The 17,346-nt window shown below is 30.6% G+C and overlaps 2 protein-coding genes across 2 annotated transcripts; both read left to right on the plus strand.

Annotated features, from left to right (window-relative positions):
- The first annotated feature begins 80 nt into the window (after positions 1–80).
- On the plus strand, positions 81–3,556 carry LOC127263436 (putative clathrin assembly protein At2g01600). Its single transcript, XM_051292449.1, has 14 exons — positions 81–177; positions 414–483; positions 896–993; positions 1,259–1,397; positions 1,492–1,619; positions 1,711–1,803; positions 1,883–1,933; positions 2,027–2,092; positions 2,184–2,249; positions 2,319–2,399; positions 2,503–2,583; positions 2,662–2,778; positions 2,847–3,044; positions 3,122–3,556. Exons 1-14 carry the CDS (start codon positions 88–90, stop codon positions 3,428–3,430), a joined length of 1,587 nt encoding a protein of 528 aa, XP_051148406.1. The 5' UTR covers positions 81–87; the 3' UTR covers positions 3,431–3,556.
- A 5,787-nt stretch (positions 3,557–9,343) lies between these two features.
- On the plus strand, positions 9,344–12,779 carry LOC127263433 (myosin-binding protein 2-like). Its single transcript, XM_051292445.1, has 4 exons — positions 9,344–10,787; positions 10,871–11,002; positions 11,073–12,305; positions 12,390–12,779. Exons 1-3 carry the CDS (start codon positions 9,578–9,580, stop codon positions 12,263–12,265), a joined length of 2,535 nt encoding a protein of 844 aa, XP_051148402.1. The 5' UTR covers positions 9,344–9,577; the 3' UTR covers positions 12,266–12,305; positions 12,390–12,779.
- Positions 12,780–17,346: the final 4,567 nt, after the last annotated feature.

Here is a 17,346-nt window from a genome sequence, read left to right on the forward strand (position 1 = left end):
AAACTCCCTTTTTCCCCTTCCAAATTACACAAATTCACAGTTTCTACATTCATTCATTCATTCACACCACCAGACCGCGGCGATCCAATGGCGGCGCTTCACTCCTGGAGGAAAGCATACGGCGCTCTCAAAGACCATACCAAGGTCGGCCTTGCGCACGTCAATTCCGGTTATAAGGTCGTCTCTCTCTCTCTGCTCAATCGCCAATTTATTGTTTCCAATGCGCGTTGTGTGTGTTCAGGAGGGATTTTTACGTAGGGTTTTGGTTTCTCGTCCAATGTGGGTGGAATTGCGTGCTTGATTGCTTAAAATTCAGCGATGATCAAGAAATGGAGAGATTGATTTTTGTGCGATGTAATCGAGATGTTCTGGTTTTCGATTTTTTTGATTTTGTGCTGTGTTAATGAACGTAGGATTTGGATGTGGCGATCGTTAAGGCTACGAATCACGTGGAGTGCCCGCCCAAGGATAGACATCTCAAGAGTGAGATTTTTCATTCTTCGCCATCGATTCGGAAACCATTCTGACGCTGTTTATTCTTCGATTAAGAATTTTGTTGTCTCGTGAACCTTTGAAGTTAGAGCAAGAACAAATTGATGTTAGGTTTCAGACCGTTTCTAATTCTGTGAAATCTCAATTTTCCGAACTGAATTGGATCGAAAATGGCTGCACATTGTGTTTTAGTTTAGGAAATTATACCCACAATTGTCATGCGAACTCCATATAGATAAAAGTTCTGGAAAATTTGATAATATTACAAAGTTAATATTTGCAATGATGTTTTGTGAATAAGAAAACTATTATCGATTTGATATTCTTCTAAAAAATTGAAGTTGATGCATAGTGCCACAAGTTTTAAAAGTATTTATACAATCATTACCGATGTTTCTTGCAGAAATTATGATAGCAACAGCAGCAGCTCGGCCACGGGCTGACGTTGCATACTGCATAAATGCCCTTTCGAAACGATTGTTGAAGACACATAACTGGACGGTATGGATACTTCAATGCACTCGCCATTTAGATCGTGTTTCTTTAATGTTTATAGTTTTAAGTGTTTTTGTTACGATATATTCAAAATTACGGAAGTATTATATGGAATGATGTTTTGTAAGTTTCTGTTAATTTTTGTCGTTTGCATTGTTGGATTAGGCCGGGTCTGTTTTGGGAACTTAGTAGTAAATATTTTTCACCGCCTTGTTATGATAATTGGTTGCTTTTACGCCATTCGATCTGTGAATTTACTGTGGTTTTACAGGTTGCGTTGAAGACACTAATCGTTTTCCATAGACTTTTGAGAGAAGGCGATTCGAAATTTAGGGACACATTGTTAGGATTTCAGCAGAGAGGGCGCGTCCTCCATGTTTCTAGCTTCAAGGATGATTCGAGTCCAGTCGGTAAGCATCTCATCTTATATTATACGTTAATTTTATTGCGCCGTATAAGGATGTATGAACAATTTACATAATGATTGTCTTGCTGCTGCTCCAGCTTGGGATTGTTCTGCTTGGGTGCGAACTTACGCGCTCTTCTTGGAACAACGATTAGAATGCTTTAGCATTCTTAAGTATGACATTGAAGCTGAGCGTCTTCGCGGACATGGACAAGGCCAAGATAAGGTCTACTTCTCCTTCATAAGTTCTGTGTCAATTTTGCGCTATGATTGCTTAAATTCGCTTCGGTTTTTACCTTTGGAGCCTGCAATTACAGCGTCACTTAAGATCTAGAGATCTGGATAACGAAGAATTATTAGAACAGTTGCCTGCGTTGCAGCAGTTGCTACATCGTCTGATTGGATGCCGGGTAATCATCCCTGTGTTATGTTCGAAACTTTAGATTTTTCTTAAGAGGTATTTGCAGCTAACCAGTCTTTGATTCACAGCCTGAAGGTGCAGCTGCTTGCAATTCTCTAGTTCAATATGCTCTTGCCTTGGTATGTCCTTCTTCTTCGTCTCTTCATCCTTCGAATCGCCAAATCTCACAGAATCGCAATTTGTTGATTCTGAATATTAGTTTTGATCTGTAGGTGCTGAAAGAGAGTTTTAAGATATATATGACTATCAATGCCAGCATAATCAATCTTGTCGACAAGGTAAAATGGCGAAGAATTCGTGTTAATTTTCTTAGTTCATGAAACCTGCATTCGCTTAGTGAAATGACGTCTTCCCCGGTTTTGTTCACAGTTTTTTGACATGCCGAGGCTAGAAGCCATTCAAGCGCTCGATATCTACAAACGAGCCACACAACAGGTGCTGTAATGTTTCTTCGATTTCATGATTCTCAAGTTGTAATATGGTATGGATGTGTTCTCGTTGCAGGCTACGAATCTTACAGATTTCTACGACGCCTGCAAAGGAGCCGAGCTTGCTCGAAATTTCCAGTTCCCCGTTTTGAGAGAGGTTAGATATATTGATTTGTTTTTACAATATATTCGACTTTTGACTCGATTACCAATTCCGGTGATCTTGATCTGTTTTTTTCGATGCTTTACGGTCTTGACAGCCGCCGCAATCCTTCATAATCACCATGGAAGACCACATCAGAGAAGCTCCGCGGGAGGTTTCTGTTCCGACCATTCACTTGGTAAGAAGTAATCAGACATTCTACCGATTAGTTTGAAAGTTCCGATTTTTTATCCTATCTCTGCATCAACTGCATCAGGAGTATCCTGAAAGATTGATGTTGACATACAAGCAAGAAGACAATGTTCCTTCGTCGTCTGAAGAGTCTCCGAAGGCCGAATCACCTCCACGTCAAGTCGACGTGGATGATCTGCTCGTGAGTTTCTTGACGCACTTCTACTTTTACAGCAATCGAAGTCGATTTTAATCTTGACTCCGTTTCAGGGCTTGAATTCAGTCGAAGAAATCACGACTTCGATCGACGACACGAATGCTTCGGCTTTCGCCATAGTTCCATGCGGTGACCACTCCCCGTTCACCGAAAATTGCGGTGCGACGGCGGCGATCGACATCAACCCCGTCGGGTGGGAGCTCGCCCTCGTCTCGACCACCGACTTATCGTCATCGCAGGAGAAGCAATTAGTAAGTTCTTATGCGTATAATTTCACGTAAAAATTTAAACTTTGGACGGGATCGCATGATTTTCGATCGAAATGCAGGCGGGAGGGTTGGATTCGCTGAAGCTGAATAGCTTATACGACGAAGGGGCGTCGCAGGAGGCGTTATCCGGCAGCCATTTTCCGTCTGCTACAAATCCATTTTCGATCGACAGCACGCCGAATAGTGATCGTAATACTCTCCCGGTGGCGCCGCAGCCTTGTTCGAGCAACCCGTTCTATTCGTTCCGGCAGGATTGGGTGATGAATCCGCAGAATCCTTTCCTATTGGAGACAGGGTTCCATGCATTTCCGGCGGCGGCGGCGGAGGAAGCTCAGACAAGCAACCCGTTTGGCAGTAGCAGAATGTAAGTTAGTATGTTAGGATTTAGGGGTTCCTTTGAGTAGAGTGAAGCTCATTTGTTGGAATTGTGTAAACAGAACTGAACAAATATTATTCACAATGTAATAATTGTCGATCTTCATCACCATCACCATCTCCACTCTCTCTCACTTTTTTTTGATTGTCTGATCTCGTGGGCCTTGTCTTATTGGACTTACTTTGTAAAATATTAGGTTGGATCGAAGATTCCACAACAGTTCTTGCGTTATAAAATAAAAAATAAAAAAATAAAAAAAGATATGAATAAAGTACAATTTATAATTGGTATCGATACAATATATAATTATGGACAGTTGCGTACTTTAATTTAACACGATATATGTCTTATATAGTAAAAAAATAATACAATTATATACTTTAATTTAACACAGCACAAGATACTTACTGTATCTCTCTTATACCGATCAATCATTATTTTCCATATGTATTTTCTTAAAATAATTAATAAGATAAAATATTTAAATATACATTGCGGTTGGTAATTGGTTGATATAGAAGAGACACAATACATTACGGGTAGGGTAATTAAATCCATAACAATATAATACTTTATATGTCCGCCTCTAGAGTTAGATTTATCTTTTGTATCGTTGTACTTAATATTAAAAATATCTTTATATTTGTATAAATTTTTTTTTTTTTTTGTATAAATGTCATTCTAGTATTACAAGATATTAGAATATACGACACTAATTGAAGTATTTTTATCATTTTTTTTATTTATACTATGTTTTAATATAATAATTAATACTTAAAGATCAACACGCAAAAAAGAATTATAGCCTTAGAACGGGATGATAGTAATATTACATTCGAACTAAAGTATTATTCAAATCTAAAATTAAAATAGAAAAACAAAACCAGACTCCATAATTATTTTCATAAACTCACTTATTAAAGTATACTCCATCCGTCCAAACAATAAGTATATATTTACTTTTTGTACGAAGTTTAAAAAATAATAGTATTTTAATTATAATGGATAGGTAAAAATAGTGTAATGACATTTTTTTCTCTTACTTTTTTGGTATAAAAATAGTGATATGATGTAAAATAAGAGTATTTGTGGAAAAAAAAATAAGGTATTTAATGAAATGATTACTCTGTAATTGGACATTTCAAAATATAGATAACTATACTTTGTAGCTGGACTGGGGGAGTATATATTTATAAAAGAAATTAAGTACTAGTACTACAAAACAATGGGATAGGCTTTTCAGGAAGAAATGTCTCATCTTTAGCGATCAACACAATATTTTCACTTTTACGTAGATTCTTATTACTAATATTTATTTTTAGCGATTTTATTTGTAGATAAAGTAACAGCTTAAAGTAATATTGTAGTACTATATAAAAAAACAATAATAATAATAATAATATTATAATATTTTAAAAATAAAATTAATACTTATTATTACTTCAGTTCAATAATTTAGAATAAATATAATTATTTTATAATTAAAAATATATCAATCAAAATAATTATAAATTAAAATCAAAATATTTTAATTTAAATTTTAGAAATTAAATTTATTCATGGTTAAAAAACTTTATACTCCCTCGTCTCATTGAAAGGTTACCATTTTCTAGTCCGTCCCAAAACAAGGTTATCATTTTCTAATTTAGTAATTGTACTATCTACTTCACGTAATAAATAACCTCTCAACTTACAATATATTACACAAATGTCGTTACTTTTATATTACACCATACTAATAGGAGTATTTTTTTTTTGTCTTTTTTACTACAATTCAATATAATACTAATATTAAAAAATCTACGTGTAAAAAGCAAACGTCACCCTTGTTGCGGGACGGAGAGAGTATATAGTTATGGAACTAGTCTCCGAATTTTGGAAGGCAAAATATGAGTTTAATTTTATTAATTTAATGTCTTTTTTTTTTTCTTTGGTGTAACAGTGTAAAAAAAAAACAGTTGAACAAAATAATACTCTCCTCGTCTCTGGTACGGTGTCCCTTTTTACTGTAAACACTAGAACTTACGAAGGATATCATTAGTAAATAATTAAGAATGTATTAGTGAAAATAATTATCGTATAATAAAAATAATTTTGAATTAAAATAAATAATTAGTCTAATTAAAATTTAAAATAATTTTCAAGTGTATAATTTTTTTTCCAAAATAAATGAGTGACAGAATAAGTGGGACCGACGTAAATAGAAAAGTGAACACTGCAAATGAGACGGATGAAGTATATGTTTGAAATGAAAAAAAATTGACATAATTATATAAATATGATTATTTTTTATTAAAAAATTAAATACTAAAGGACAAATCAATAAAGTTATATATTTTCTTTGTCCCATTTAAATTGCTCATTTTAGGTTATGCACTGAAGTTTAGATATTGGATAATTAGTAAATATTTAAAAAGTATATTTGCAAAAATTTAATAAAAATAATTATATATTAAGATTAATATAACTAAATAATTTAATTAAAATATAAAATTATAAATTTTGAAATATAATTAAAATGTATAATTATATTTTTAAAAACTAAAAGAACAAACTCCGTAGGACAGATAAAAAAACAAAAGTGAACAAATTAAGTTGAATGAAGGAGCTATATTTTATTATTTTGTACATGAAATTAAAAATAAAAATAAAATTCAGAGGAAGGGGGGAAAATATTTAAAATTTATTATATTTAAACTAAAAAATATATATTTTGGGAGTTGGGGTTCAAGTGCCCCTGTTTTTCTTTAGTCAATTTTTTTTCAAATTTTACTATTTGACTCTGTGTTCTCTAGAAAAAAATATATTTTTTCATCTCACAAAACATTCCATCAAATATTATTTTTATATCAAATTCAAATTATTTTTTTTCCAAACTCATCAAAAAAACACACCTTAAACATAAAATTTTAGTATTCTTAAAACATTTATTTTATTTGTTATTTAAATCTATGTTCATTTTTTTTTTAGTTGAAAATCGAAAAATATTCTCATTTTTTTTAAAAATAAAAAATCATTACAAGTTTGTACTTTTTTTTACTATAATAAAATAAGTAACAATTATTATTTACTTTTATTAAAATTTGTGTTCAGTCAAATGAGCACATATCTGGACGGCGGAAGGAGTAATAATTTTTCCACAATAATTAAACCATACTTTGTTTTTCACTTTGAATGATTTTTTCTTTACACTTCATCTTATTTTTTTGTCAATTTTTTTTTTAATATTAAAATATTATTAATTTCTAGTTTATGTATCCAACCAAAAGTTGATGATCTAGATGGAAGAATATCATAATTTTTTAAATAAATAAAAGAAATAGATTGTTAGCAACATGTATCCTATTTTATAGGTGTATTGTGTAAATATATTTTTTATAAGTTAAAATTAGTTATAATACTCCCTCCGTCCCATATAATTTGTCCTTATTTTTTATTTTCGTCCGTCCCACATAACTTGTCCTTTCTATTTTTGGAAATATAATTATGCACTTTAATCGCATTTTAAATTTTAAATTTTATAATTTTTTTAATTTTAATTAAAATATTTACTTATCTTAATCTTAATCTATAATTATTTTTACTAAATAATAATTATTTTTACTAATACACTTCTTAATAACTTACTAATTATACTTTACCTAAATTCCTGTGTCTACAGTAATCGCCAATATTATTCGGGACGGAGGGAGTAATATATTGTATATGTGTATATATGTATGTATATTATTTCAACATATTTTATGTACTAATGAAAGAATTGTAGGTAAGTGGTTGAGGAATTTTCTTCATGTTTTAAATGAATGGGATTCTATCTCCATTGTAATATTTTTATTTCAAACTTTTTTGTCATGTTTTCTAAATAAATAAATATTAATCTAAAATCTCTTATTCTTTATAAATTATTTTATATTAATCATATATAAATATTATGTCAAATATAGTATAACGTTTTGAGATGAATTGGGTGTGTTTGTTCGAAGGTTTGGATTTTGAGTTGAGATTTGAATAGTAAAAATTTTGAATTTGAATAGTTGTATGATGTGATATAAATAGATGTTGATGTTATGTTTTGAATGTAAAATTAATTTTTAGTATAATATAAAAAATGAAAAATAGGTGTTTGATTTGATGTTGAGGGGGGAGGGAAATGGGATATAGTGGAAATCTAATTCAATCCCCCAAACAAACACACCCCAAATAGAAAAATGAACATTTTTTATGAAACATTTTTTCTTTTATTATCTAAATTATAGATATAAAAATTTAGAGAAAGTATAATTAACAAGTGATTAAAAAGTATAATAGTAAAAATAGTTATTATATAATAAAATTAATTATAGATTAACATTAAAATAACTAAATAGTTTCATTAAGATTAAAAAAACATACTCCCTCCGTCATTCAACTCTATACTCACTTTCCTTTTTGAGTTGTTATCGAAAAATATTTTCATTTCTTTTTTAAGTAAAAAATTATTTCATTATTGTATTGTTTTTAACTATAAAAGGAAAAATTAATAATTATTACTCATTTTTATTAAAACTCGTGTCCGATAAAATGAATACAAGACGGATGGAGTATAAATTATGAAATTTATAATACGATTAAAATGTATAATTATATTTTAAAAAAATTATGTGAAACTAACGAAAATAGAAAAAAAAAATAGACATTTAATGTGGGGCGGAGAGAATATAAAATTGTATTTCTTATAAATAATACTCCCTCTATCTCAGCTAATTTGTCTACCTTTGCTGGTACGGAGTTTTAGGTATCATGTAATTAGTAAATAATCAAGAAGTGTATTAATAAAAATATTATGATTTAATAAATAATTATAGATTAATATTGTAATACTCCGTAGTTAGTTAGGCCGATGCTAGGCCAAGTCCCTTGGATGAGCTGGTGTCGGGCCATTCGGTTAAATATACGTTAAATGGATTAAATAGACTACTCATGTCAACAATGTGCACATTTTTTTTTTTTCGAAAACTATACTGGGAGTTAAGCTAGAATAATTTGAGCATGAATGACTTGAATGTCTATCAGGGTGTGCGTAAGTGAGGACAAACCGCGCTGGAATGACTCGTGTTGATCCGTGGGATCGATCTGTAATCCCGATACGTCCGATTTTGCGTTGCTTGCGGACTGAAGTGTCCCAAAAATTAAAATAACTAAATAATTTACTTAAAAAATTTAAACTATTAATTTTAATATGCAATTAAAATAAATATTTATTTTTGATGCAATATTTAAAAAATAATAATATTTTAATTATAATATATAATTAAAAGTAATATAATAATATTTTTATTTTTATTTTTTTATGTAAAAATAATGATATAATATAAAATAAAAATATTAATAAAAAAATATAATATTTAATAAAATATTTATTTAGTAACAAAGACGTTTTAAAATATAAATATGTATATCTTTTAATTGATCAAATTAAATATAAAAGTACAAAGAAGACGAGAGGCAGCGACAGATATGATGAGGGGTAGTGGGGACCACAGTGCTTTTGGAATGTGGGCCCCACGTTCGGGTTTTGGGGGCAAAGCAAAAGCTCTGTTTGTTTTTGGATCCAAAGTTGACAACAACACCCACGCCCATATCTTCTTTGCCAACCTTGCCTTGCCACTATAAACTATTATTATTTTAATAATAAATAAAATAAAATAATATAGATATTCTACATTTTGTCACACAATAATAATAATAATATAAAATCCAGCAATTGTGAAACCCACCCTCTCTACATTTTATTAATCGAAAGAATAACGGTAAGAGTAATACTCCTATTACAGTACGGGAGGGTATTCTCGTCCTTTCATATGCAATTGTGGGGATTAAGGAAAAATTGATGTTCTTATTAAAAAGTTAAACCTAGTCAGTCATACAGTCAATAACCTCTCTCTCTCTCTCTTACGCTCTCTGCTGGTTTGCTTTGCACACAATTCTTGAATTCGTCGCTCGCCTCGCTCCCACTGTTCTTCTTTCCCAAACCTCCAAAGTCGTCTTCTCTGCTGTACCAACGCCGCCCATTTTCCCAATTTCGGTTTCATATTTTGTTTGTTTGATTCGATTTGATTTGATTTGGTTGTTAATCGGCTGCGGGAGGAAGAAATCAGGCATGGCTGCGAACCGTTTCGCAACCATGGTGCATCGGAATTCCAACAAGATCACGCTGATTTTGATATACGCGGTTCTGGAATGGATTCTGATAGTCCTCCTACTGTTGAATTCCCTGTTTTCGTATCTGATCCTGAAGTTCGCGGAGTATTTCGGGCTGAAACCGCCGTGTCCTTGGTGCACTCGAATTGATCACGTTATTAATCCGTCGAGGAAGGAGGAAAACTCGCAGAGGGATAATCTGTGTGAGGTCCATGCCAGGGAGGTTTCAGAATTAGGGTTTTGTGCGAATCATCGGAAATTGGTTGATTCTCGTCTTATGTGCGACGATTGTTCGTCCTCGAGGACGGAGCTTCTGCAATCTTCGAAGGATTTTGGTCCCCTTAAGCGATTGGGAGCGGTGAGTGAGAATGGCGGTGAGGTAAATTTCAACTGTTCTTGCTGTGGAGTTGCTTTGAGTAATAACTATAATCGCAAATACTCTTCCTACTCGTTGGTTAGAACATCTTCTTACGATGCGTTGGATAAAGGAAATTTAATTGATTATGATGATAGTGATAATGTTGTTGTTGATGATTGTAATCATGTTGCGAAAGGATTTGATTCTGGTGTAGATTTGCTTAGTGATGAGTCTTTGTTTGGAGTTAAGAATAATGAATTCGGATTCGATGTAAATTCGGGGATAATCGGAGGGAAATCGAAGGGGAATGGAAATGTAGAGATGGTTTTGGAAGTAGAAGAGAAGGAGACATTGTTAGAGGTGAAATCGAAGAATTGGATCACCATGGATGATAAGTCTGTGCAAGTTTGTGTCGAAGAGGAAGAGAATATCTCGAAGCATTTGGAATTCTTTCTGGACTATAGCGGCCAAAGATTGGTTCCGATTGAGTTGGTTGATTCGGAACATAAGAGTGGGGAGAATACAGAGATTGAAGAAGACGATAAGAACAGGGATCGAGAGTTTATCCCGGATTCTGCAGGTAAGATCGAAGAAAAAACAGATATGGTTGTGGAGGGTGGAGGTGGAGGTGGAGGTGTTGAAGCAACATTTCTTGATATTGATATCAACGAGGAGCCGAAGTATGAACTTCTCGAATCCATGGAACTTGAAGAGGATGAAAATTCTCGACATTTTCTGCTAAATCAATGGACCTCTGAAGAGGTTAGGGATGATCAAGAACTCGATGGAAAGTGTTCGGATGTTCATGGAGGTGTGTTTTAGATGGAGTGTTACGATGTTTCGAAAATAATTTCATATGTGAATTAATTAACTTAATCTGATGTTTTTTTGTAGATTATGTCGCCGCGTGTGAAAAGGTTGCTCAGGCGAGCAATGAAAACGAAGCGGATGTTTCGATAGGAACCGAAATTCCTGATTTAGACGTAACGGACGAGATACAAATCCAAGAATCCGCGCATTCGAACGGTAATTTCTCGATTTTTATCCTATATATTATTTGCAATTAAATTTTTTGTTCTAACATCTGTTCGATCAGGTCTTGTACGAGACGACGACCGAGAGCAGGCGACGGAACTACAATCTTCATCCAATCAGGAGTTGAACGACACAGAAGAAGACAAAGTTCCCGATACGCCGACATCCATGGAAAGCATCAACTACCTCCACAAGAAGCTGCTAATGCTCGAGAAACGGGATTCAGGGACCGAAGAGTCTTTGGACGGAAGCATAACGAGCGAGTTGGATGGCGGCGACGGGCCTGCCACCGTCGAACGATTGAAATCCGCACTCAGATCCGAACGAAAAGCTCTCCAGGTTCTGTACGTCGAGCTCGAAGAAGAACGGAGCGCATCGGCGGTGGCTGCAAACCAAACGATGGCGATGATAAACCGACTCCAGGAAGAGAAGGCGGCGATGCAAATGGAGGCTTTGCAGTACCAAAGAATGATGGAAGAACAGTCGGAATACGACCAGGAGGCGCTGCAATTGTTGAATGAGCTTATGGTGAAGAGGGAGAAGGAGAAGCAGGAACTCGAGAAGGAGCTCGATTCTTGCCGGAAGAAGCTTCTGGAATACGAGACGAGGGAGAAGGCGCGGGCATTGAGCCGTAGCAAAGACGGGAGCGTCTTCTCGGGGGACAGCAGCGACGGATTGTCGATCGATCTGAACCAGGAAGTGAAGGACGACGGGCTGTCGTTTTACGGGAATCAAGAATTCAGCGTCCGCGACACTCCCGTCGATGCCGTCGTCGATTTGGAAGAATCATTAGCTGATTTCGAGGGCGAGCGTCTCTCGATCCTCGAACAACTTAAGTTTCTAGAAGAAAAGCTCTCGACCCTTGATGACGAAAGCCATGTTCATTCCAACGGCGGAGAATCAAACGGGCATGCAGAATCGAACGGGTCGACGACACCGAATTCAAAGCGAATTCAGCAGAGGAAAGTCGCGACCCAGATGGGGAAATCGCTGCTCCCGTTATTCGACGCGATCAGCGACGGGAACGGCGAGCTCGGAAGCGCGGAAAAGGCGAACAAGAAGCGTGCCATCGAAGAAGAAGTCGATCATCTTTACGAGAGGCTGCAAGCGCTCGAAGCCGACAGAGAATTCCTCAAGCATTGCATTCGATCCCTCGAAAAAGGCGATAAAGGGACCGATCTTCTCCAAGAGATCCTCCAGCATCTCCGCGACCTCCGTAGTGTCGAGCTTCGTGTTCGAAGCTCGACCGAATAAAATTAGAAAAAAAAAAAAAAAGAAAAGAAAAAAATCATCGGTAAACAATCTGAATTTCAATTTCCAGTTTTTACATTGTCTGATTTGAATGCATTGATCGATTTATCCTTAATTTTGATTGCAGGTTTCTTACCAAACAGAAGACAAAGGAAGAAGCTTTTGTGTGTATGAAGGACACTTCCACTGGTTTTGAGAGGTAAATTTTTTTTTGCTGTTGTTTGTTTTGTTTTTTTTAAAGATCCAATTTTTGTGTTTGTCCCTCTTTGTGGAAAAAAGGGGGATTGTGAATGCATGTGTGTGTAGTGTAGTGGCAATTTAGTTTACTAGGAAAGATTTTTAATTTTTTTTTTGAGGGGTGGGTGGGTGGGGTGGGGGTAAGGAACCCCCCCTCTGTTATCCCAAATTGATAGTATTTTGTATTGAGGGGTGAGATTTGTACATTGTATTTATATGTATGTATGTATGTAAAAAGAAAAAAAGAACAAAAAAAAAAGGAGTGTTGTTTGTATATATACATACTTTTGTTTGGAGGTTAGCTTTTTGTGCTCTTTTCTTTTTATTAAGTGTAATTTAATTATTTGATTGTTTTTGTTTGTTAAGAAGGAAATGGAAATTGGAAAGCAAAAAAGGTTTGCTGTCACAATGAATTGTGCTTTAAGCATCAGTAAACTTTTTTCTTTTTTTATTTTTTATTATGGAATAATTAGGGTTGTTTGTTTTCATACCATGTATTTTTATATCCATTTGAGAGTTTACAAAATTTTAATATGAAATTGTTGTATTAAGTAGAAAGTTAAATATGTTTTTTTTTTTTTTTTTTTATTTTATGAATTATGTTTGTTTTTTCGAAAGTTTATTGATTAATATAATGTTAATTTAATTTTAATGATTGCCTATGCCTTTTTTTTTTTTTTGGTATATTGTATAGACATTTTATTTAAAATATTCTACATTATTTGTATAGATTGGAAATATTTTAAATTACATATGAAAACACAATAAATAAGTTAAATGATTTAAATTAATCGAAATTAAAACACACTCTCATGTCATGTGTAATAATTTGTTGTACAGCTCACATGCATCATTATTGGATGGACCAGTTTAATGATAGTGGGGTAGCACCTATATCTATACTCCAATATTTGTGTTTATTTAACCGGATATAAATATTTTTTAAAAAAATCAATAAACATATATATTTTTTATAATAAAAAAGTGGCATAAATTTGTATAATATTAACCTTCTCCGATTCTAAAGGTCTCATTTACTTTTTGTATATTGATTTTTAATATTAATTATTATGTTAAAATGTAAGTACAAATTAAAAAAATATATAAAAATACTTCTATTGGTATCTTGTAATACTAATATAAGAACATTTGTAAAATAATTATACAAATATAATATATTTCTAATGTTAACTACCCTGTTATAAAAGGTAAATATAAATATTAGATGCTAATATTTAATTGATCAATTAAAATTACTAAATTTTATGAAAATTAGGCTAGGTTTATATATGTATTTTTAAAATTTTTAAAATTATTGATATATAATATATATATATATAGTTATCATATTAAATAACTACTTAAATAAAGCTTTGGCTACCCAATTTTATTTATTTATATTAAAATAAAACATTTATAAAAGTAAAGGAAATGTTTGTTGGGTTTTAAGTTATTTTTGAGTTTTTATAAAAAAACCATTTTTTTTTTTAAAAAAGTAAAGTTTTAATACTCCCTTCGTCCCATAAATATAGTCTTGAATTGGACACGAAATTTAAAAAATATTGATAGTCGGTAAAAAGTATGGATAAAAGATTTTTTTGCCTTTGTGAATGTATTAGTGTAAAAAGTAGTGACAATTGTATAATAAAAATGAAAAAGTAAGGGTAGTTTTACGGTGATATAATTATTTATGAAAATAAGACTATTATTTTGAAACGGACAAAAATAATAAACAACACTGTTGAATTGAGACCGACTGAGTATAATATTTTTAATAAATACTCTATAATCTGGATTAATTAGATCGGACATTAATTAATGAATCACACGTTCTCCTAATGATTGTCGAATATTCTCTTCTGGCAAAGACTATTATTTAAATAAAGTATGAGTTTAATATTTTAATATATATACCGAGATGTTAATTATCTCTATAGTACTTGTCCAATTTTTATTTCATTTTTTTTTAAAATTTATTTAAGATTGAATTCGAAATAAACTTTCTATTAAAATATTAAATTAAGTTTATCCAAAATTCCTATGTAACTGTTTGATATTTTTACTAGTATTTTATATATGTTTTAGGTTAAAATAATACTCCCTCCGTCCCAGATACCATGTCCACGTTGCCGTTTCTATCCGTCCCACATATTATATCACGATTACACACTTTAATCTCATTTTAAATTTTTAAATTTTATTTTTTTAATTTTAATTAAACTAATTAGTTATCTTAATCTTAATTTATAATTATTTATATTATAGAATAATTATTTTCACTAATACATTCTTAATTATCTACTAATTACATCTCTCCTAAAATACAATGTCTACGGTGTAGCAGACACGATATGGGACAGATGGAGTAATTAAATATAATATTTTATATGATTAAAAATACGATGTTTTATTAAAAAAATTAATATATTGAATAGTAAGGAAAAAATAACAAAATAATTTACTGTTATGCTTATAGCTTACTTGTATCTTATTTCAATCTACTTATTTTGTTTTAATATTTATATTTATATGAAACTAAATACTACTCTGTCCGTCCCACATGCCGTGTCCGCTACACTGTAAACACGGTATTTTAGAAGGGGTGTAATTAGTAGATAATTAAAAATATATTAGTAAAAATAATTATCCTATAGTATAAATAAATATAAATTAAGATTAAGATAACTAATTAGTTTAATTAAAATTTTTAAAAAATAATTAAAATTTAAAAGTTTAAAATGAGATTAAAGTATATAATCATTTTCAAAAAAAAAGTGACATGGTATATGGGACGGACAGAAACGCAACTTAGACATGATACGTGAGACGGGGAGGGAGTATTAAATACTTATTAAGTATAATGTTTTTTATTTATTGACAATTAAATGCAAAACGAGAGCAAATTATATGAGGCTTGCAGCTCTTAAATGGGCCTATTGGCCCAATACCTATTTTCTTGTACTATAACTTTATATTTTTATAATAAAATTTATTACATTTAAAAATGACCGTTTATCATATAAAAATATAATTATTTTATATTTAAAATATGTGTTAAATAAATTAGTATTTTTTTATTTAGAATTTAAAAAATAAAAAATTCTATCGTTTTTTTTTATCAAAATTTTCAAAATTTATTATTTGAATTATACTCCATCTGTCCCAAAAGATACGTCTTATTGGAGATTGACAAGATAATTAAGGAATAATAATATTTAATTGAAAATGAGTATAAAGTAGAATCTAAAAAACTAAAATACCCTTGTTTTTTTTGTTTAAAAGTATGTTGGAGTAATAATTGGGGATAGTTTGAAAAAGTAGAAATAATTTTGTTATAAAATAGAGACCATAATTACTATATAAGGAAACGAAACAATTGTTTTGGAATGGACGAAAATACAAAAACAAGATAACTCTTTTGGACAGAGGAAGTACATCTTTTGAATATATATATATTACAAATTATCTAATCAAATATTATTTTAACATTAATTCAAATCAAAAAATTTCAAAATCATCGAAAACAAATATACCTAAGTTGTGTGTGTGTGTTTTTCTTTCTTTTTCATTTTTAAAATATTTAATATTTTAATAATTTTAAATAAAATAATCATTACATAATATTTTGTATGAGAAATATGTATTCAATGATATTTCTACAGAAATTTTGAGAATAATAATAATAATAATAACAACAACAATAATAACTCAAATTAGAAAGATCACATGTGTTTGTTTTGTAAAATAATTTGAATGAATATTTTTTAATGTGATGCGTAGATAAATATGCAACAAATATAAAAATAATAAATATATGTGATATATTAATAGTTTTGAAAAAATTTGTATATAATTTTTATTAAAAGAAAATATCCATAACTTTGTTCACTCATGCTTTTTACGCCTTTTTTTTTTATTTTTATTTTTTGTTCTTTTTGTATATTTAAGGTAAAATAATTACTCATTCCATCTCATATTTCGTGTTTATTTGTTATTTTAATCTGTCCTATATCTTATATCACATTAATATTTAGAAAATAATTTCACATTTTAATTACATTAAAAATATTTAATCTATAATTTTCCTTTTTTCTCTAAATTAAATTAATTATTTATTTTAAATTTAATATATAATTATTTATATTGTAATGTAATTCTTTTTACTAATATATTTTTTAATTATTTATTAATTATGCCACTATTAAAATCTTTCATCTCTACCATACACATGACCTTAACAGTTAGACAAAGTGAATGAAAATTATGAGATTTTATATAAAAATATATGAGTTTAATGTAATATTTTATAGCGAAAAATGGAAAAAATATTATAATACAAAATGGAAAAATATAAAAAGAACTCTAGGATATTCGATTTTTAAAATTTATCTATTGCAGAACATTTATGACTATAAAATACTCTAGCTTTCACTCAAAAAAAAAAAAAAATAAATAGTGCAAAAATTATTTTTGATTTCATTATATATTACAATTATCAATTTTGATCATATTAATAATATATATATATATATTTTTATCAATTTTAATCTTATTTAAATTAAAAATTTATAAATTTTACTTCCATACTTAAAGGACTCAAATATTAAGCTTGAACAATTATTAAATTTATTTTTGGCACGAGTTTTTAGATGAGTAGTATTAAGTAGGATAATTTAGAAATTAAGTGATGCGATGGAGAGAGAAATATATATTTTATCTTTTTATTTGGATAATGTAAGAAAATAAAGTGTGAGGTAGAGATTAAGTATAATTAATTATTTCATATTTTGGAAATGTTGCAGGTGCTTGAGACATAACGGAAAGAATATTATTTATTAAATAATAAA

The sequence above is a fragment of the Andrographis paniculata genome, unplaced genomic scaffold (genome assembly GCF_009805555.1).
Source record: "Andrographis paniculata isolate CXL003 unplaced genomic scaffold, ASM980555v1 Contig69END, whole genome shotgun sequence".
NCBI classification, from domain to species: domain Eukaryota; kingdom Viridiplantae; phylum Streptophyta; class Magnoliopsida; order Lamiales; family Acanthaceae; genus Andrographis; species Andrographis paniculata.